Source organism: Neospora caninum, chromosome XII (assembly GCF_000208865.1).
Source record: "Neospora caninum Liverpool complete genome, chromosome XII".
In the NCBI taxonomy this organism is placed as follows: Eukaryota; Apicomplexa; class Conoidasida; order Eucoccidiorida; family Sarcocystidae; genus Neospora; species Neospora caninum.
This window is the reverse complement of record NC_018398.1, coordinates 460,176-480,967: the sequence shown is the minus strand read 5'-3', so window position 1 is coordinate 480,967 and position 20,792 is coordinate 460,176. Positions and strand designations below refer to the sequence as shown.

The window sequence follows — 20,792 nt, the reverse complement described above, 5'->3', positions numbered from 1 at the left end:
CGGGGGAAAGGGAACGTGATTCTGAGGAGGCGCTGTAGCAGCAGCAGGATTTTGATCGAAACGGCAGGGTACGAGGTCTCGCAGTACGGAGGAAAATCACCAGTGCCAGCGAAATACACAGAGACTGTCTCTTGAAATCCGCGTGCGTGTCTCCCTCTCTGTGTCTCTTCCTCGCTAACTCCTGCCTGCTCTATCATGTTTCTCGCTTTCTTTCTCCTTCCTTTTTCTTTCCTTTCCTTTCCTGTGTTTTCTTGTTCTTTCTCTTTCTCCTCTGTCTTTTTCTCTCTCTTTCTCTCTCTTTCGGCATGTAAGTTGTTTTTATTCGGGAGCTCAGGAGACACTCGGTGTAGTCTCTTCCTTTTTGCGGCGCGGATTTGCGCCGCCCGGCTGGCAGATCACCTTGAAACAAGTGCTTTCAGGATTTTGCAGGGAGACAAAAAGGAAAGCTGTTAAGGCGGTAATTTCCCGGCTAAACCTCGCTTCTCTTTGACTCACATGGCCCGTCTCTCCGCCAGTGCGGCCTCAAAAAGGTTGGATCTGGAAAGAGAAAAATCGCGGAGACTTCGCGCCCCTCTTGTTCCGCAAGTCGCGGCACATACGCGCGAGCTCGCTGCCACACCGTTTTTCGAAAAACAAACACTTCTCTTTGGAGGCGCAAAGACCCTGTAGGAACGTTGAGGCGGTGAGAGCGATTGAAAAGCTGGAGATGTGTGCGCAGGAAACGCTAGCTCTCGAACAGGAGATGCCCCCGTTTTTCCACAGCGATGACTAACTCCAGAGTGGAAGAACCCACCGTCCCGCACCGCGAGGCTTGATACCCACAAAAACTGTTTTTTCGGAGTCTTCAGTCGACGCCTTCTGTATACACCCAGCCCTCTTACATAAAGCACTGCTTGTATACTGCACACACATAAACAGTGAGGAACCCTGTGTTTGTCACATCTCGCTCAAAACGCACATCCTGGTCTTTATTTACGTCCACGTCCCTTACACAAACATGTATATCTATCTATTATATATATGAAAGAAGCAATATATATATCGCTGTGTCAATCTGTATTTACTATATGCAGTTTCCGTGACAGTATGCGGGTGGTCAGGCAGACTGAGTCGCAGTGGAAGAACGAAAAGTATCGCAGATTCTCTTTCGTGCTTCCTTTGCGTGTCTGTTCTGTGCTCATTCCTGCTGCTTTTTTCAGCGGTGACACATCACAAAAAGGAGAAAAGAAGTACCAGCGAGTCAAGGAAAAACACACGAAATCTTGCTTATCTGTTCATGCCCCAGAGCGTGTGCATATATATATATATATATATATATGTATACGTGTATGAATATATCCATATGAGTATGTGCACCTATACACGTACATGTGTCTCACTACCTATCAATCCCCGCAGACATATATATATATATATATATATGCGTCAACTCCTTTGTATTTTTACAGGGAGATCGGTATGGATCTTTTTATTCCAACTGCGTCACGGAGCCCTCCTGAAATGATGCATATGTGTGCTGTCCTTGCCAGAGTTTCGCTCGATTCGCCCCCTGGGCGGGCAGGGCACTTTGCTCTTCGGGTTGCCACCAGACGAGGGAACTTTCTTTGGCGTAAGGCGGGAAAGTGATGGAGTGTACAGACGCGGGAAAAAGGATGACGAGAGAGGAAAGCAAGGAAATTTGCGGCGTGGATCTGCTTTCTCCGCCCTAGTTTTACAGGAGACGCAAGGGAACCCCGTCGTCCATTCTTGCTTAACACAGAGAAACGACAGACTCTGTCACCGAGACGTAAGCTCGAGGGCCCCTCAGAAAAAAAGCCTTATTTTAACCTGCAGCATGATTCAGAATCACCCTTTTCGGTTGAGACAAAGTGTACGGTTTTCACAATCTCCGGTGAACTTTGATCGCCTGATCACTCCCACAGGCTCTTCAGGAACAGATTGAGGAATTAAGTTTTCACGTTGTGAAATAAGAGATGCGTTGCCTTCTAGAAAGAGAAGAGTGAGGCGAGCGTAAAGAGTACGAGCGTGTGCAGCCGATGAAGGGGGAGCTAGGAGGTTGATAAATTGATCAGGCTACGAGCGTCAAAAGATCGAGAAGGATTCAGGACACTGAAAATAGACAATGCTTCAACTTCTTTTCCTCTAAAACTCTGCTTTCCCCATACGCGTTGGCATGCTGTGGTTTTCGCCTCTGTCACGCCTCTCTCGCCCTTCGTCTCGTACTGCTTTCCTCGCTCCTTCCTTCTCTGTATCGCATTCTTTCTCCTCTCTCTGATTTGACCTCGTTCACTCTCTATCTCCCCCTCTCCCTCTCCTCTCTTTCTCCTCTCCATCTTTCTCTCCTCTTTCTTTTTTTGGCTCTCTCTGTTCCTCTCTCTCTCTCTCACCCTTCACTCTCTTCTTCGTTCTCACTCTGCCCAGCTTCATCTACTCTCTCGCTTTGCATGCCATATACCGTGCGATCCGTTGCCGACCGTTCAATTCCTGCCTCGAAGCTGAAGAGGTTTTGCCTTTTAGGAACAGGACTTTTCAGAAGTTTCTGACCACGGGAAAAGACGCGAATGGCGGAACACACTCGGAATTCTGTTCCCTTCTCGAAGACTTGGGTGTCGACGCATGAGTCGCAGAGGAGACGGTACGCTTTTCCGAAAGCGCATGCAGCAGCGAACAGAGCGCCCGCCTTTTACAGGGTGTCTTCTTTTTGCTTGCCGTCTGTCGCCCGAGAAAACATGTGCAGCTCCCTTGCTTTCGGGTTCTTGCAAATCATCTGTGCGGAAACACGTCCAGAATCCTTTCCTCTGCTCACAGGTCTCTCCATGTGTGACCGTACACACGCCGCAGTATCCAAAGTCTGCAAAGAACGCTGCGTCTTCTTCCAGTAAAAAGCGGGTCGGAAGAACGCGCCTGCTATTCCAGCCAGGCAGCGGTCGACGCAAAACCGCGCCTCTCATTCGGATTACTTCTCTTTCTTTTTCCCGTTTTCCTCTCGGAAAACGCTGCCTCTGTGCTCGCTCTCGCGACCCCCGGCCTTGCAGTGTACGTACACCGCGGCCCGCCGCGCCGCGACCACACGCGCGGGGCACTGGAGAACGCGAACAGGACTTTTGTGAAGGCAGTGCGTTTTCCCCGTCGCTTCTCGTTCCGCTTTCTTTCTTCTTTATCGACGAGAGTTCTTCTTTTCTCGGCGTCTGCCTTCCATTCTCTCGTCTCGCTGGAGGGTGTCTTGGACCCTAGAGCCACGCACAGGGACGCCTCGGACACACAGATTGCCGAAGAGGACACAAGAGAGGAAAGGCGCTGGACTGTCGGAAAAAACAGGCAGCTCAGAACAGCCGCGGAACTCTAAGGGCCTCTTTCCTTGGTTTTTCCTCTCTCTGTTTCTTGTTCGTTTGCGGTTCGCGTTCTGTGTGTCTCCCTAAGAGACCGCGCGTCTTGAGCCTTTCCGTCCCGTCCGTCCCCAGTTTTCTGCTGCCGTCCCTCTCTGTGTGCATCCGCGCTCCTCGTTGGCACAGCCCTTGATCGTACGGGATCGCCTCCGAGAGTGTCTTCCCTGTTATTCTTTCTCTCTTCTGTTCCAGTCCCTTTAGCTCTCTTTCCTCCCTCTCTTGAATTTTTCGTTTCTTTCCCTCGAGTCCTCCCCGACCTTCTTCGCCGTCTCTCGCCTTTCCCATTTTCTTCTTCGATTTCACACTCTCGCTTCTGCCCCGCTTTTCCGTTCTCGTCTTCTTGGGGTGTTTCTCCGTCTGCCTCGCGCGCTTCATCTCCTCCCTGTTCCACCGCCTTTTCTTTTCCACGTGTCGGTCCCTGCTTCATCCCTGTGTTTCGCGTCGTCTGTGTTTTTCCATTTCCCCAAAATGGGGAACGAAGTGGCGTCTCACCACGGCGCGCCTGCGTCGCCTTCTCATGCCTTCAAGGCCCGCGACCGAAGCGGCGATGGCACCAACGACCGTCAGAGACACCCTGAGGGCGACTTCTCCCCTGAGGCGAAAACTCTCGGCGGATTCCGGCAGCTCCTCGCCAGAAGAAACCCGTGAGCACGAAGCAACGTTAGCCGAAAAGAATCAAGAGGGAAAACGCTTCCAAACAGGCCTCTTCTCAGCTTCTCACAGAGAGACACACTCTCGGCAGATGAACACTCCTCTCTATTCGGAACAAGCGGAGCAACCGCTTGCGTCCCACCTTTCGTAATCTCAGTTCCCCGGTGCCCAAACTCTATTAACTACTATGCATACATGCATGCTATATCTATACATTTAGATGTGTATATATCGAGGCATGGCTACACGCATTTAATGCACTTCTACGCATATATATATATATATATATATATATATATATATATGTAGGGTTCAACGCGAACGTAGCGCCAGCGTATGTATCTTGTATGTACGGACTGCGTGCACAGAAACTGCAAACAGCTTGAGGTACATATGCATATATCTCCATGCATATCTTTATCTTTCTCTCCAAATCTCTCTCTCGACATGTGTCTCTGTCGAACTATATGCATAGTTGTTTTCTGTGTGTTTGTGTGAATGTTTTTGGTGCGTTTGTTTTTCGTTCCTTTGGCTGTGTGATTTTCTCTGTGTGTCTCTTGTTCGTGTTTGCCAGGCCTTCCTGTGCGGCGCGTCCTTCTTCGCTCTGTGCGGAGCTTCCGGCAGCTGCGGCGGTCCTCAACGGCCAGTATCCGTTTCTTCTCTTTGCGTCTGCCGAGCACCTCATCCCGCTGGAGGCTGCAGTTGCATCTTCGTCTCTCCCGTCTGTTTCTTCCGACTCCTCGTGTGCTTCCTCGCCGTCGGTCTCTGTGGCGGCGCGGGAGAGGCGAGAGAACGAGGAGAATCCTCTTTTGTCTCTGCTGTCGTTCGACGAAACTTCCGCGTTTCCTCGCTCGGGAGCCGCTCTCGACGTCTCCACCTACGACGTGGCGCTGCTGCGCGACGCGGTCACGCCCGCGACAGACGGTCGCCGAGGCCGCGAACGAGGAGACAGTCTCCTCGCCTGGCCGCCGCAGTTCCCCGCCTTCCTTCCTCCCGGTCGCGCAATCGACACAAACCAAATCTTCGTCGCCTACGGCGTTAAGGGCGGCGTCAGGGTCATGCCCATCGTCGGCAGCGCAGAAGGCGGCGTAGAGGAAACCTACAAGGTGAGAAAAGAACGCGTGCAGCGAAGGGAAACGACACGAGAGAAAACACACGGAAAGAGAGAAGGGAGACGCGGAAAGAGAGAAGGAAGAAGCGAAGGCGTTTGCCTTTTGTTTTCAAAAGAAGATTTGACTTCATCCCGGTCGGAAGAAGTAGACATCCGGGGAGACCTCCGCGGGCTCTCCGTTCTCTCTTTTGGCGCAGAACAAACGGGCTTCCACTTTCTCTTTTCTTTTTGCGTTGTTCGTTTCTGTCGGCTTGAATTCCCGTTCTCCGGTCTCGCTGCATCCCCATTCTTCCTGCGCCCCCCGGGCCGTGAATGGAAGCACGTGCAGAAAGCCGTCGCCGCGTCCTCGTCTTCGTTCTCCTCGCTCTTCTCACCGGTTTCCTTTTCGCTGGCGCTTCGCAGGCTCCGCTCTACGTGCCGCCGTCTGCAAATGCGAACGCGTCGAAGCCGTCAGCTGTTTCCGTCGCGCTGTATCAAGGGACGAAGCCGCAGTTTCTGCTGGTTGCCGATTCGAACAACCTCGTTTCGATCTTCAAGCTCGCCCCGCCAGTCTCTTCCCAGAAGGCAGGGTGCTCTGGCGGCGCCTCGGCGTTCCTGCTGCTTCAGCTTCCGAACCCCCAGCCGCTCGCGCCGCTCTCTCCTCGCCACCACCCGCTGTCGTCTTCGACCTTCGTGGCGTGGATTCCGCCGCATGCTGGGGGCCCTCAGGACGGAGCACAGGCCGGCCGCGAGCAGAGCTACGGCCTTTCTCTGTCGCATGCGGGAGATGTCTACTTCGTCACTGTCCAGAGACACCAAGTCGTTCTCTGGAGTCTTCCCGTGCTCAGAAGCTACTGCATTTCGAAGAACATCAATTTCGCGGAGCAGCCTCTCCAGGTGCGTGTCTGGACACAGGAAAGGAACGGCCTCGAGAGAGGAAGAGACTCGACACACTCAGCCTCGCGTTCTGCGGTCGCACCTTGCATCTAACTCGGCGTGCGAATTCCGGCGCATCCCTCGACTCCGCCTTCCGCCTACTCCAGAGTCTAGATGTTTCACCTCTCTTCTCGCTTCTCTGTCTCTACTGTTTCTCTTCTCTCTTTTTGCTGCCTCTCTTTGCTGTCGCTCTCTTTCCTTTCGCTTCTCTGCTCCACTTTCTGTTTCCGTGGATATCCGTGCGGCACGTCTCTCAGGTCGATGATGCGGTGGTGAGCTGCTGCGCATGCGTCCTTCCTCTACGGGATGCCTTGGCGTCTGCGGCGAGTTTGGAGAAGCTGAGTCGCGAGACGTCTCGGTCGCGTCTCGGCGCGGGCTTGGCGCCCTTCCTCAATCTCGCTTCAACGCCTCCCGAGAGCTCGCTCTTCTCTCTCCCGCCGTCGACTTCGTCCTTCTCCTTTGCCTCCTCGCCCTTTGCGCTTCGACAGCCCGCGCGGCAACAGTCTGGCCTGTTCGCCAGCGACGAAAAACACTTTGCAGGCGCAGAGACTCTTTCCGTCAACGCCGTCTCCTTCTGCCCCGCTTCCCGGTCGATCCTCGTCGCCTTCAATGAAAGATGCGTCGCTGCCTGGCACATCGAGGTAAAAAACTCGTATTCCTCGTTTCAATCACAAACCCACACCCAGAAATACACATCTACATATATATATATATTCATATCTATATCTATTTTTGTCTACCTGTATATATCTATAGATATTTATCCATTTATATATAGAAAGAGATCTGCATGCAATGTAGATGTTTGTATATACACTTGCTGTCTGTGTCCTTTCTGGTGTGGACAAAGATAGAGAGATGCTGGCTTGGACTGGATCTGCGGATTCGTGTATGAGGACTCGTCGCTTTCTTTGCAGGATTGCTGCTGATAGCGTGATATCTGAGAAGGAGATGGGCCGAAGACGGACCGCCTTTCTCCTCCCGCCTTTTCGCATGTCGCGTGTGTCTCTCTCTCCCTAGTGGCATTTTTCATACGCCTGCATTCACACATAGAAAGTGGAAATGTGTTCTTGAAACTTGCACGCGTCGATACTCCCGCCGCAAGCATAGCCGCACTCACCGGCGCTATTTCACGGAGAGATTGGTGACCTCCAAGGGGAGTTTTGCACTTTCTCAAACCGATGGCGCAATTTGCATGCAGACCCTGTTTGGACCGGCTAATTGGATCTGCACGTGTCCGCCGGACACCTGCAGATGTATATCTCGATCTTCTTGTGTGTGGAAACTCGCGGAGCGTCTCTGCATGTCGCCACCCTCTGACCGCTGCCGTGTAGTAAAACACTTTGTTTGTGTTCAGCCGTCGCACAACAAAGTCCCGCGGGTTTCGTTGATCGGTGCCCAGTTTGTTCCGCCTACCCCGATCCCTCCAGCGATGAACGAAGTGGCTGCTTCGATCTTGGGACGACCTCTGCCGGACGTCCCGGAAGAGGATTGCTCCGTCTCTCTTTCGTCCTCGGCGACTGACCCGGCCCCTTCGCTCTTCACGGCTGCAGGCGAGAAGAAGGCGTTTAACCCCTTCGACGAGTTCCTTGTCCAGGCTGCGTCCTCCGCGTCTTCCGCCGAGGGCCGAAGCGTCGTCGAAGAAAAGAAAGAAGCGAAAGGAGGCGAGCAGGAGGGTGACAGTCACGCCCGAGAGCTCCTGTCGGCTCTCACGTGCATCACGTCCATCAATGTGCTGTATGCGACGGTCTACCGGAGCGAAGAGGAGAGCAAAAGGGGACAGGAGACACTCGCCACGGGAGCGACCGCGGAGACAGCCCTGAGTGCGGAGTCGTCGGACGCGGGTCGGCGGGTGGCCTTCCTCCTGGTCGGCACAGCCAACAATTCGTGTCTCCGCGTTTTCCCGCTCTTTCTCTCCCGCGAGGACCTGAGCTCAAATCCGTTCTTCCCGTCTGCGCGGCCGCTCCCCCTCCTCTTCGGCTCAGCTGTACAGACACTGGTCCTCGACGCCGCCGCCCCACTCCGGGGTGTACGTACACCCCGTTCCAGGACGGCCGCGACGGTGAGCGCGGGGGAGTCTCCGGAACAGACGCACGCTGAGAAGGCAGAGTCGGCGCTGCCCACGAAGGCCGATGACGGCTTTGTGCCTCCGCCCGCAAAATGCGCGTCGGAATTGCCTTGGGCGTTCGTTCGCGTCGACGCCGCCAGGCACGCCGTCCTCTGGAGTTTGGCAGGGTGTGGAGCCCCGGAGAGCATGACAGTCGATGACCCGGAGACAGGAGACAGCCCGGCGAATCTTCAGAAGGCGCGCGAGAGACAGTCGGGCCGAAGCCGGCGCGGCGCGAGTACCGATCGTGGGGTGTCGCCAGACGGTGACGGGGACGCGCCTGCGAAGCAAGACAGAGACGCTGGAATCAGCAAAGACTCGTTCATCTTCGTCTTGGAGGTGAACCAGCGCATGGTGCACTGTGGGGAAGAGAAGCAACAGAGCGAGACAGAGAACGCGTCAGAGAGCGAGGCTGGCGAGAGAGAAGCGAAGACGGCGCGTCTCCTGCGCCGAGCTTCGCACCTGCCTCTGCCTTCGCTGCTGGTCCTCCCGTCCCAGTTTCCTGTGAAGAACGTCTCTTCGGTCTTCTCTCTCTCCGGTGCGGGGGCTCTCGCGACTCAGCGCCCGAGCCTGGCCGGAGGCCCTGACGCCCCGTCACCCTCTCTCTCGTTTGCGGAGTTCGAGGCCGAGGCCATCGGCGCCGGCGAAGTGGCGATCTACAGCTTCTTCGTGAAGCAGGCAGACAAGGCGCGCCGCGAGGCGGGCGAGGCAGGCCGCGAAGGCAGATACGACCTCGTTCAAGGCCACTCGCACCGCACGCTTCAGCAGCTGTTCAGACAACCGAGCATCCAGTGGATGCCGCTCGACGCTTTCTCTTCGGGGGACGGCGCGGCTGCAGAGCCGTCGGAGCGTGAGGGTGTTCGACACAGCGACGTGAACAAGACCGAGGAGGCGGACTCCGCAGGTGCGGAAGAAGAGACGCGCAGCGCGACAGCGCCCTGTGGTGAGCAGAGCTCGGCGGAGGACGGCGCGGGGGGGGCGGGGTCGCGAGAAGAGAAAGAGACAAAGGCCGACGACCGCGCGAGGCCTGTCTCCTCGCCGCCGTTCCCGGCGGCTGGGGTCTCTGGACTCGGCGCCGCTCCCCTCTCGAAGGAGGCTGCGTCGCGGGAGATCCTGATGAGGCTGCTGGGGAAGACCTCGCTCCCGAACCTTCCTGCCTCGTCCGTGTCTTCGTCGCTCGCGCCGCCGCCTCTCTCTCTTGCAGCCTCCGCCGCCCCTGTCGCCGCCAACGCCACTGGGCGACGGGAAGGGGACCCGACCGAGGAGACACACGCGGAAGGAAACGAACAGTCGCGCGGAGGACAGGACCACGCGGGCATGCCTCTCGGCACTGTCTCCGCGACGTCGCGTGAAGATGATTCCGACCCGAGGCTCGCCGACGCCGGCGAGGAGGCGAAGGAGACAGAGCGGGGGACGGAGAAAGAGATGGAGATGGAGAAGGAGAGAGAAGGAAGCAAGGGCCAAGATGGGGGGCGAAAAGGTCCCAAGGGGAGTGATTTGCCTGGACTTGGAGAGGGTGCCGGGAGGAAGAAGAAGAGGACGGGCGGGTCGCATGCGTCTCCCGTTCTTTCTGCCGCCCAGCCTCCGAGAGAGACAGAAGAGAAAGGAGACGCTTTCGAGCAAGGCCGAGGTCGCGGCAACGCGGGTCCGAAGAGCGCGGCGGCATCGAAAGCAAAGGGAGAAGAGAGAGGCGACAGGAGCGCCGCTGTCGGCTCGCTGCAGAGCGACCTTGGCGAGAAATGCGCGTCGAGCAGAGAACGCATCGAGACACCTGGAAGCGAGAACGTCAGGGACACCACTCAGCCTTCTGTTGCATCTGAGGCTTCCATTCGCGAGCTAATAACCCTCCTCAAGGCCAGCAGAGAAACCAGCCAGGTACCTCGGCGAGGAAGCCTGGGGGTCACTGCCGACGCGTTTCCTGCGTGAAAAGGACAGAGATTCTAGGTCGTCTCGAAGTCGCCTTTTGTGTTTCTGTCGGTCAAAACACCTCGTTCCTCTTCTCTCTCTAATCTGCTTGTTGGTGGCCTTTTCACTCCTCTTCGACTTGATTTTTCTTTTTCCACAGCCGCTCGCCCCGGCGTTCCACTTTTGTTGGTCTGTGTTACATCGCTTTGCATTTCTCTGCTTTCCGTTTTTTTACGTTTTGTGTCTCAGCTGCGGTGTGCAGACACCGCTTCTTCGACGCATGGGTCCGCGAGGAATCCCGAACACACAGGTGAGGGAGACAGACACGCACATCTATCTTGCGCTTCCGCGTGTAACGAAAAGACGCCAAGGACAGCCCAAGACGCACCGCGTTTCCAAGGGAAGACCCGTGGCGGTGTCCGGTTCCTCCCAGACGCGCGACGACGCAAATAGCAGCCGCCAGCGCACGACCTGCTGTCGGCGTGACACACGAAAGATTGACCGAATTTCGTGTGACCGACGCACGTCGCATTTGCGTTTAACAAATGAAGGTTTCGGTAGGAATATCTCTGCCTGCAGGGTAGAAGGAGTTCCATGTCTGCACGCAGTCCCGATGGGGAACGCTTTGTGTCTGCGCGGCATGCAGGCAAAGACGATGGCGAGGCGTTCGAAAGGGCGATCGACGGCTCTCTCCGGCGCTGTTTCGACGCGGTGCACGAGAGGCTTCTCGTAAGCAGCGAAGAGGAACATAAGACGCAACACAGAGAGAGAGAGCGGAAAAGACGCAGTTGCGTCGTCGTGTCTGCGTTGGGTTGTTCTCTGTGCCTTATCCTAAGCTCTCTCCCGACGGTTTTTGCGCGTGTTCACCCCGCGAAGAAGCTTTTCCAGCTCGCCCTGTCGGCGCCTTCGTCGTGAAAAAGCCTCTCCGTCTCTGCTTCTTTGTTCCGGTCTGCATGCGGTTTCTTTTGCGCATTGCGTGCGTTGCTCCTCTGTACGCTCTTTTTCTGGGTCTTCCAGACTTCGCTTGCGCCCGAGCTGGCCGCGCAGGTCGCGGCTTCACTCCTCGCCTCGGGTGCGACGCCCGCTGCCTCGACGCCGAGCCCCCACCTGCAGAAGGCGAGCGAGGAGCGGGGGAAGCAGAAGGCGAGCGAGGAGCGGGGGAAGCAGAAGGAGAGCGAGGAGCGGGGGAAGCAGAAGGAGATGCTCAAGGCCGTGCTGGCGCCTGTCGTCGCGGCGGAGCTAGGCACCCTCTTTTCTGAGCACGTGGTCCCCGGCCTCAAAGAGGCGGTTCGTGCGGGCTTGGCAGACGTGAAGGCCGTCGTGGCAACGAAACTGGTAAGGAGAGGAGGGGCGAAAGAACAGGGATTTGCAGGGGAAAAACGGCATGCGGTTTTGCGTGTGCTTGGCGCCGGTGTGTGTGTGTGTGTGTGTGTCGCCCCGCGGCCGTGCGTGCTGCCACGAGTCGCGCGTGGTTCTCTTTTCGTGTCTTCGCCGGTCGTTGCTTGTGCTCTGCTTTTTGGATGTCTTGCTGTTTCTGCGTCGGCACGCGGGTGTCTTTTCCACAGGCGGAGGTTCGGCGTCAGTCTGCCGCGGAAATCGCCGCGCTCGACCGCAACGTCCAGCAAGTGCAGGCGAGTCTCCAGCAGAATTTCCAGCGCGTGCAGAAGCAGCTCGAGAGCCAGGCGCCGCTCCAGAGACAAAACAGCGTCAGTGCCCAGAGTGTGGACTCCATGCGGCAGAACTTGGCCGCGCTCGAGGCGGGGCTCAAAGTGCACTCCGAGGCTGTGATGAAGGTAGGCGCGAGCGGGCGAGGCGAGAAAAGGGGAGAGAGGGGAGAAAGCAGAGTAGAGGAAGGGGGCAAAGACGTGGGGCTGCGAGACGGAGCGACGTCGGGGCTGGTCGCAGGCGAGTTTTATTCCAAGAAAGGCGATGAGGTGAAGGGCAGTGGCGTGTGTTCGCGAAGCTCTCGCGCGCGTTCTCGCTCTTCGCGTGTGATTCCGACCTCGTTCGCGAGTGCTTTATCCTGTTTCAGGCGGTCGAGGGCGTCTCGCAAACGCTGGCTGCCATGCAGCGACAGCAGGGGCAGTACCAGACGCAAGTGGCGCAGCAGTTTCAGCAACAGCAGCGAGAGCTGCAGGCCCAGAAGCAAAAGGTTGACCAAGTGGTCCAGTCTTTCAGACAGCTGCGACAGGACTTCCGCGCGGATTTGACCAAGACGGAACAAACGCTGAAGGAGCGCTCGGAGACGCTCGCGGCCTCTGCTGCAGCTGCTGCGGTCTCTGCTGCTTTGGGCTCCAGTCCCCATACTCCCGGCGCCGCGACCGCGTTGGCCTCCACGACCGCGGTCGGGGCATCGGCTGGGGCGGGGCCCGGCGGCAGCCGAAGCGAGGCGGGAGGCGGGGACGCTGGAGGCGCAGGGGAGAAGGGCGAGACCGGCAGGCTCCCACGAAGAGAAGAAAGCGAAGAAGAGAAGCTGAAGAAGAGGCTGGTCCACTGTCTTCAAACGCAAAACTTCGAGGAGGCGTTCTCGTTGTCCATCGCCGCAGATCTGCAGCAGTCCACCGGAGGGTCGTGGCTGCTGTCCATCTGCTCCTACTTCTCGCCCGCTCAGTTCTTCGAGCGCGAACCGCTGCCAGTGGGGCAACCTGCCTTGCTGGGGACAGTGAAGAGTAAGTAGGAGACGCGAGGGCGGCGAGAGAGGATGGAGGGGAGAAGACGAGGTTGTGGCGAGAGGAGACACACGCGCAGGGACGAGCGTAGCGGCACAGAGAGTAAGGCAGTCAGACGGGGAGAACGAAGAGCATCGCAGAGGAGACGAAACGGAGGAAGAAACCGAGGCGTGGGGAAACGGAGAGGAACTGGGCGAAAGAGAGACACAACAAGCTGATAAGTAGCAGTTGCGGATCGCGAGTCATTGCGATTCGGCGGAGACAACTCTCTGTGGTTTGCTTTCTTCCGCTGTCTCCTCTTCATGCCTCTTCCTCCTCTTTCCGCCTAGTGATCATGGAATCTTCTCTTCCGTGCTTCTGCCGCCTCTCTGTTTGCCCCGCTCGCTGTCCGCGTGCTGCCTTTTTGCCCCTTTTTCGACTCTCGCGCCTGTGCGTGTCTTCGTCGCGTTTTCTCTCCACGTTCCTTCCGCGTCACTTCTTTTTCCCCTTTTCCTTCCCTTTTTTCCATTTCATCTTTCCAGTCCTGTCGGAGGGACTGAAGGCAGATCTTCGCGAGAGGAAGCTGGCAGCCGTGGAACAGCGCGTGGCGTGGATTTCCGAGGCTCTCTTCCAAATCGACGGCCCGATGCCGCAGATTGGGCGCTCTGATTTCCTGGACGTAAGAGAAGTTAAGACTTTCTTCGCACGGTTTCAGAGATCATCCAACTCGGAAGAGAACGCAGAGGGAAGACGAGAGAGATCCACAAAAAAATTGCATATACATCTACATATACGCACGTATCTACATGTATGTATATACATATATATATATATATATATATATAGGTACAGGAAGAGATGTGTGAAGCAGGGTATTTGTGTAGATGCATCTACAAGTACATCTATGTCTATAAGTACAGGTATGTATTTATAGAAATGTATATACTTGTGTGTGCACAGAACGGTATCTTAGACGCCCCAGAGAGGTCATCTTGTGTGGAGAGAGAGCGTCAACCAAAGGCGTCGATTTGAGTTTTGTTGTTGGACCGCAGAAATGTACGTTTTCGGCTTCACGGGGGGTAGACGTCGAGAGGTTTCGTTTCTCCCGTCCTCTCTTTCCCGTTCGTATGATAGGCCTAGGGTGTTTCTTTTTTCCTGCAGCTTGTGGACGAGTTCCGAACGAACCTCACATGGGCTCAGCAGCATGTCAAGAAGGAAGGCGAGCGAGATTGTTTCCCGCAACCGATCGAGGAAGGCCTTGCGCTCTCCCTCAAGCAACTGAAGAGGTAAGCCGGTGTTCCCGGTCTCTATGGTCTCTTTCATTCAGTTTCTCTCTTCCTGTTGCTTTCTGTTTCCTTTCTCCTCTCTCTCTTCCTCTCTCTCTTCCTCTCTCTCTGTTGCTCTTTTTTTTCCCCTTTCCCCTCTCCTCCTTTTCCGGCTTGCCTTTTCTCTGTTCCTCAAGGGCGAAGAACTGCGAGCCAAACGGAAAATTTGGTTTGCAGCAATATTCTTTTGTTCCCTTTTTTCCTGGGATCTCAGAACAAGTCTCCCCAACGTTTGTGCAAAGGAGAAGCGCCAAAGGGGGAAGGAATGCCTCTATGTCGTTTTCCACACAAGGTGAAGCGGAGCATTTGACCTCTTCTCCCTTGTTTCCTTGTCCCTTGTTTCCTGCGCAGACTGCAGCGAACGGCCGAAACCACGCGCGCATCTTGACAGACGACCTCTCCACTTGGCCGTCTTCGTGTTGATGCACAGAGAAACGTTTTCGGTCTGTTCTGCTTCCTGCTTTGCTTGTATGGTGCTCGCGTCTCCTTCTTCTGTCACTCTCCCCCTCTAGAGAAAGCGTGACCGTGTGCATATAGCTATCTCCAACCGGTATTTCTCGATATTCAGCTCTCTCTGTAAATCTATACATGCATTTTGTGGGGTGTATACGCATATATATATATATATATATATATTTGTATACGTATATATATTTGGTGTATGTGTGGGAATGTGTGGTAATGTGTTCTGACGTTCCGACCGTGTATCGCGGGAGCGGTCTGAAGTCTGGTGTCCTGAACGGGAGAGGCCTTGCATGCGCTTCGTCGACGGCTACGTTGCTTCCGAAAGGATAGAAAAGCCGCGGAATTCTCAGCTCTGGCGGCATTTCTCTCGAGAGAAAACGAACCGACTTCGGGGGCCGAGCTTCACGCGTGCATGCGCATGCACATACAGACTACACACAGGCATGCGTACACACATGCACATATGCATAGACACATAAATATATATATATATATATACGCAGACATACTTCTACTTACATGTACATCCATACAAATGTGCGCATACACACATAAATATCTTTACATAGCTTTAAATAGCCGAATGTTGATAGTCCATTTTTGAGTGGAAATGTAGTCAGTGGATTATCATTTTTGGGAGGTTAACAGAAGATTCTACTTGTGAAGAGGACGCAGGGGTTGGCCATTTAGGCAGGCTGTGGACTTTGCAGAATACCGAAGCACGATGTCGAAGAAGAACTTCTTCTGGCAGTCTCTGAATGCATTCACTCTGGTGCAGAGGTGATCCAAAAATTCGATAGGCCTACGCGACAGGTGTCGTGTGGAAGGGCGGCTGTCCACCCAGCAAACAAATGGATGGCCATTTGTTGCGGGTCGTGTCCAGATCGTATTGTCTCTCTGCTTAAGTTCTGTTCGTCGCCTGTGTCGCCGAAACATCTGTCTCCGCGAACAGGGGATGCCTGCCGAGATAGGTCCAAGTTTCTCCTCGGGCTAGCCCCTGTCTAGGAGTGCATGCGCGGGGGCTCTAAGAGGGAGAAAGTTCTTTTACACGTGAGCAGTCCTGTCGGCGTTTTTAAAAGGGCGTGAGGCGTTAAGGAAGCTTTCTCCTTCGAACTTCGCCACATAGGCTAAGTGGAGGTTCGAAAAGCACACACGCGATTCCGAGGAGACACTTGCACAGTCCAAGGCCTGTCTCCGCCTCTTCCCGCGTAGGCTTCCGCCTTTTTCTGGCATTCCCCTTCACGCTTTATTCCAGTGATAGGGAGAGTTCCTGTATCTGCCGAGAAAGTAAAAAACTGGCGTAGCGGGATCTAACCGCGGGACTTCCCGAGAAGCGCCTTCGATTACGGACTCGCTGACGACGAGATAGCGACAGATCACAACAGGTGTAGGTACACTGTAGCCATCGGCGTTCGGCAGCTCCCAGGAAGCGCGGTGTGTGTGTGTGTGTGTGTGTGTCGACGCTGCGCCTGTGCTGACGCAAGAAAAAAGATGCTCCTGTACGGCCACAGGCGTGCAGAGTTGTGAACTTGTCTCAAGGAAAAAGTGAGGAAGAAGACCGCTGAAGACGCTCAACACCACGCGACACCAGCAAAGACGGACAAGTGTCCCGAGGCGGAAAGCCACCCTCTTAAAACCACGTTTCCACGAGGGGTCCGCCGCTCGCTAACTTGCGACTTCTCCAGCTCTCTTTAAACGCTGAATAAGAAAGGCTCGGAATCCCTCGTTTGTCGCATGCTCTGGAACAGCCGGGCACCAGAGGTCGCCTTTCCCTGTCGATCTCGTTTTCCTGCATCCGGGGAAACTCGCCCCGCTGTAAACTCGCCACATGTTCTACCTTTCTGTTTCCTTCTCGGCAAAAGGAGGTTGCACGCGCAGACTGCGTCTGTTGCACTCTGCGGGTTCTGCGAGCGTGCACTCTCGCGCGGTTCGTTCTTCCCGCTCAACGCGCGTCTCTCTGCTTCAGCTGCCGCCACAGCAGGCGAATCTGCTGGCGAGTCCGCCTCCCTGGGTTTGCAGCGTCGGGTCGTCGGTCGTGAGTTTGACTGTATGTACACCTCCGCCGAGGCCTTGGGCACTCACGGGCTTCTCCGGGAGGCGTCTGGCGATCATGGAGAAGAGTTGCTGGACGTTTTGTCCGGTTTTCGCGGAGGTCTCGATGAACAGCAGCCCGTTCTCTTCTGCGTACTGACGGCCGAGGTTGAGGTCTACCTGTTTGTGCGGCAAGTCCATCTTGTTCGCCGCCAGCGCAATGACGATGTTTGAGTTCCCGCTGAGTTGCAGCTGCTGGACCCAGACTTGCGCGCGGTCGAAACTTGCCATGTTGGACTGGTCGTACACCACGATGGCGGCTGCGGCGCCTCTGTAGTACATGGGTGCGAGGGAGGAGAACCGCTCTTGACCAGCCGTGTCCCAGATTTCGAACTTGACTGTTCGCCCGTCGACCTGCAGCGCCTGTGTGAAGAATGCAGCCCCAATCGTTGTCTCCATCGTGTCCGAAAAGGTGTTCTTCACGAACCGCACGACGAGGCTCGATTTCCCCACCGAGGCGTCCCCGAGGAGCACTGTTTTGTACGAAGGCGGTCGCGCAGGCTCCGACGCAGCGGGGCCCGCGAACGAGGACTGCCCCAGACCCGACGCACCTCCCTGTCCATGCGGAGGATACGCTCCTGAGCCGTAAGCTTGTGAGAACGACATTGTCGGCGAGATACACACAAAGGACCGAGAAAAGAGACGCAGACAGGAGAAACACGCCCGAAGCAGAAGATGGGAGAGAGGGAAGACGAGCGGGAGAAACGAAGGGACAAGAAAAGAGACGCGCGGGAAGCGACGGAGACAGACTGTTGGGGGGACAGGGAAGCTGAGACGGGGACGAGAAGCAGGCCGACAAAAACACGCGGGACTTCAGGCTGTTTTACACGAGAAGGGAGAGGGAGCGGCACGAGAGAAGGCGATTCCCGCCTACAGAGACGGCGAGATGAAGAGGCGACGCAAGCAGACGGCGGGAGCGTATCGGGGAGACTCTGTCGTTCTCTTTGAAGGTCGAAGATCGGTTAGGAGGCGGAAGGCGCAGCGCGGAGCGAACAAAAGGGTAAAGAACGGCAGAGCAAAACGATGGGTGTGCTTGCAGAAAAGACAGGGGGAGGTGAAAACGAATGGCAAATCTCTCGGCACTTTTCCTGTGCAAACAAAGACAAGAACGGAAGCGGAAAGGCGGGAAGCGGAAAGGCGGGACGCAGAAAAGCCTTCCACCATTGGTGACCCAGAAAGTCTGCTCTGAAAATATCTTGGTTTGCGAGCAACGGCTTTCGCCACAGTCGTCACCAAACACACAGATCGCCTGCAGCCTCCTTTCCTCTTTCTCTGTGCGGAAGTATCTTTACAAAGCAGTGCGGCGCACACACCAACTTGACAGAGCGGACTTGAAAAGCCTGGAAACCTTAGCGACGAAGACGATGGACTGGGGACGGAAATCCGAGTGTGCAAACGAAGGGCATATGTAAGCTTGCGAGTATTAACACAGAAACTCACAACTAGTGTGCAGCGAGGGATGCGCGCCCGAGGAAGTCCCGAGGTGTTTGCAGCAGAGCAGAGAAAGAAAGACTGCAGAAAGAGTGCACTGGAGGGAAACGTGAAGAAAGGCGCCAGTAAAACGAAAACGTCGTTGCTGGAGAGTGTACCGGGATGACGAGAGAGACAGCGCGCTGCCCGAGGCAGCAGATTGACGTGCCGAGTCTCGCTTGTTCTGGGTTCAATTTCCCTTTTGCCGAGCTTTTCTGTCAACTCAGGTCGCGCGGTCAAGATACCTCGCCGAATCCAGGACAACCTTGAAGATCCTCAGCAGCAGAGAGACAGCACGTGTGGACTACGGATGAGTGGTATTTTACAGCGGGTCTCCCGTTAAACCGTTGGGCAGTTGCGTGAGGAAAGCAGGCAAGAAACGACTTGGAAACTCTGCGAACCCCGACGGTCCAAGACACACAGTCGGCGAGCAAAACGGCGTGAAACACGCGAGCTGCCAATCGACACACGAACGGTGTACGGAGTCGGCGGTAGCCGACGAACGCGAGTTTCACAGGCGTCGGGACGACGGCAGAGAGGCACAAAAGTGATGAGGCGGAGAAAACTCTGAGGACTTTCCTCGTCACTTTTCCCTCTCACAGCGGCGTGCCTCGAGTCTTGTATTCCTTTCGACGAAGCGGAGCCCTGTGTACAGACAGTGGAAGGAAACCGTTTCCTAGTCTGCCAGGCAATTCATTTTAGCGCTTCGGGAAATGTCCGCTCCTAAAACGGGAAGAGTACTCAAAGACGCGAGAGAAGCGGAAGTTTCCAGAAAAGATGGCAGATCTGAATGACAGAGGCATTCAAAAGTCCAAGCCCCAAAAAGTTTGCGATAAGGCGCAACGTTGGCTGGGTCGGAACTGTCCAAGCTCCCGGCTTTCTCCAAACCCTTTCAGTCGGGAAAAGAGACGATCCACTGCTCCGCAGTTGCGCCGAACCCCACCAGACGTAGCGCACACAGAATTCTTTAACTTAGAAGCGGCAAAGTACTGATTGACGATCAGAAAGACAGCTCAGAAGAAAGGAAGGGAAAAGCGCGGACGTCGCCACTAACGCTGCGCAACGACTGGGACAGCAGGGCGGCACACACCAGGTTGCTTGTTGGACGCACGAGCGCATGCCGGGTGTGCTTTTTCGTTGGGTTGGCGCCTTCCCAGGCTCTCTCGCACAACAGAGTTTTCGTATCGAGGCGCCGCAGGAATTTCGGGCAAAGAACGTGACTTGCGAGCAAGCTCCAGTGCAGACCAAGGCGGCCAAGGAGACTGAGACCGTGGGGGATTTTCTATCGCTGTCAATACGAGTGGTAACAATGTTCCATATGTTCCGCCTAGAACCCAGCTGGTATGGAATAGCCTTAATGTCGTAGGATGTCGAAATCCGACACTTTGTGCTGTCTTCAGCAGTCCATTGGGGGGACGGGTTCTCCAGAGTCAGGCTTCGCAGGTAGGTTCGTTTCCGGAAGATGGTCTCTTACGCCTTTCATAGTACTCCCAGCGTGACTGCTTCGTCCCTTACGTTCCCTGGCATGCCTTATGGTGAGTGAGAGGCAAGTCAACTAGTAAGTGTGTGGCGACAGGCGACTGCACTGGCGGGGAGAGGGGGGGGGGGGATGGGGGAGTGGAGAGAGACGAATGTCTTCACGGTTTCGTGTGGTAACGACGAACGAAGATGTCGCGTTCATTCTCACGTTCGTGTCCTGAACCAGGCAACGTGAGATATACAGTACGAACTTGCAGCCGTGCTTTCCTTGAGCACCCTGAAGAGTCATGCACAGGCATGGTTGGCAAAAAGTGAATTCTTCAGTAGTGGATTTCTGAATGCAGAAGCTGGAATGAAGAATCTATTCGTCAGGAGTTGTTGTGTTCTCATGCGATACGGTACTTCACTCCGATCGGTCAGCAGAGGGTGTCTCGCGGCGAGGACGATGCAGTAGCACGCGAAACTGTCACCTACGCGTTTAACGGCGCACGCGTTCCGGAAGTCCCGGTTTCCCCGACGTCTTCAGGGGGTACTGGCGCGAGTGCAGTCAGGGCAGTAACATAAACTCAGAATCGTTTGCGAAGACGACTACGGTTAACGCCTGCTGATCTGTATGTAGCTGTTAAAATTTCGGGTAAAGTTGAGGAGGCTTTCACGCCCCGGTTTGGTCCCGCCTCTAGAGAAATGCAAAGACGCCCCCATACCGAACGCGAGTTGAATCGTCTATGAGCACGGTCGTACCGGATCGAGACTTTCGCTGACTGGCCACGGAAAAAACAAAAAACCCACCGTATGAAGAACACAGCAGCGCAGGCGATCCGATATTTTACCATCTCCATGTGCTTAACGCACCGCAATGTCTTTCCCTGCGCGTTAGGCGTTTTAAAGAGTATCTCCACATGCATACTCGTACAGCAGCCAGTGTTGTTTTGGAATGCAAGTCGAACTGCGCTGTGTTCGCTCTGGCGCCCGAAGCAGAAACGGCTGCTCACAGACACGCACTGTAGGTGCGGCCACACTTGGTGACTCGCAAAACGCCACCGAGGCCGACGCCGCTACGGACACCGATCGAGGGCGTATCGCGGAGCTCTAATCCACGTGAAAAGACAGCGATAAGCATCTTAACGGACTCTTCGTTCGCGCCTCCCACCTGTTCGCTTCTCCGGGTTTTCTTTGTCAATCTCCGTCAACGATTGACGCGCTTCCCGAAGCGGCGACGGGTTCCCCCACCGTACAAGT

General features: G+C 55.5%; 2 protein-coding genes across 2 annotated transcripts; one reads left to right on the top strand and one right to left on the bottom strand.

Annotated features, from left to right (window-relative positions):
- Nucleotides 1-3,854: 3,854 nt before the first annotated feature.
- On the top strand, nucleotides 3,855-14,436 carry NCLIV_060900 (conserved hypothetical protein; the record flags this gene model as incomplete). Its single annotated transcript, XM_003885643.1, has 13 exons — nucleotides 3,855-4,030; nucleotides 4,612-5,143; nucleotides 5,551-6,024; nucleotides 6,321-6,704; nucleotides 7,421-10,045; nucleotides 10,325-10,385; nucleotides 10,722-10,804; nucleotides 11,093-11,410; nucleotides 11,641-11,868; nucleotides 12,108-12,744; nucleotides 13,266-13,402; nucleotides 13,885-14,009; nucleotides 14,400-14,436. 13 exons carry the CDS (start codon nucleotides 3,855-3,857, stop codon nucleotides 14,434-14,436), a joined length of 5,817 nt encoding a protein of 1,938 aa, XP_003885692.1.
- Nucleotides 14,437-16,475: 2,039 nt separating this feature from the next.
- NCLIV_060890 (putative Ras family domain-containing protein) lies at nucleotides 16,476-17,210 on the bottom strand (the record flags this gene model as incomplete). Its single annotated transcript, XM_003885642.1, has 1 exon — nucleotides 16,476-17,210. One exon carries the CDS (start codon nucleotides 17,208-17,210, stop codon nucleotides 16,476-16,478), a length of 735 nt encoding a protein of 244 aa, XP_003885691.1.
- Nucleotides 17,211-20,792: the final 3,582 nt, after the last annotated feature.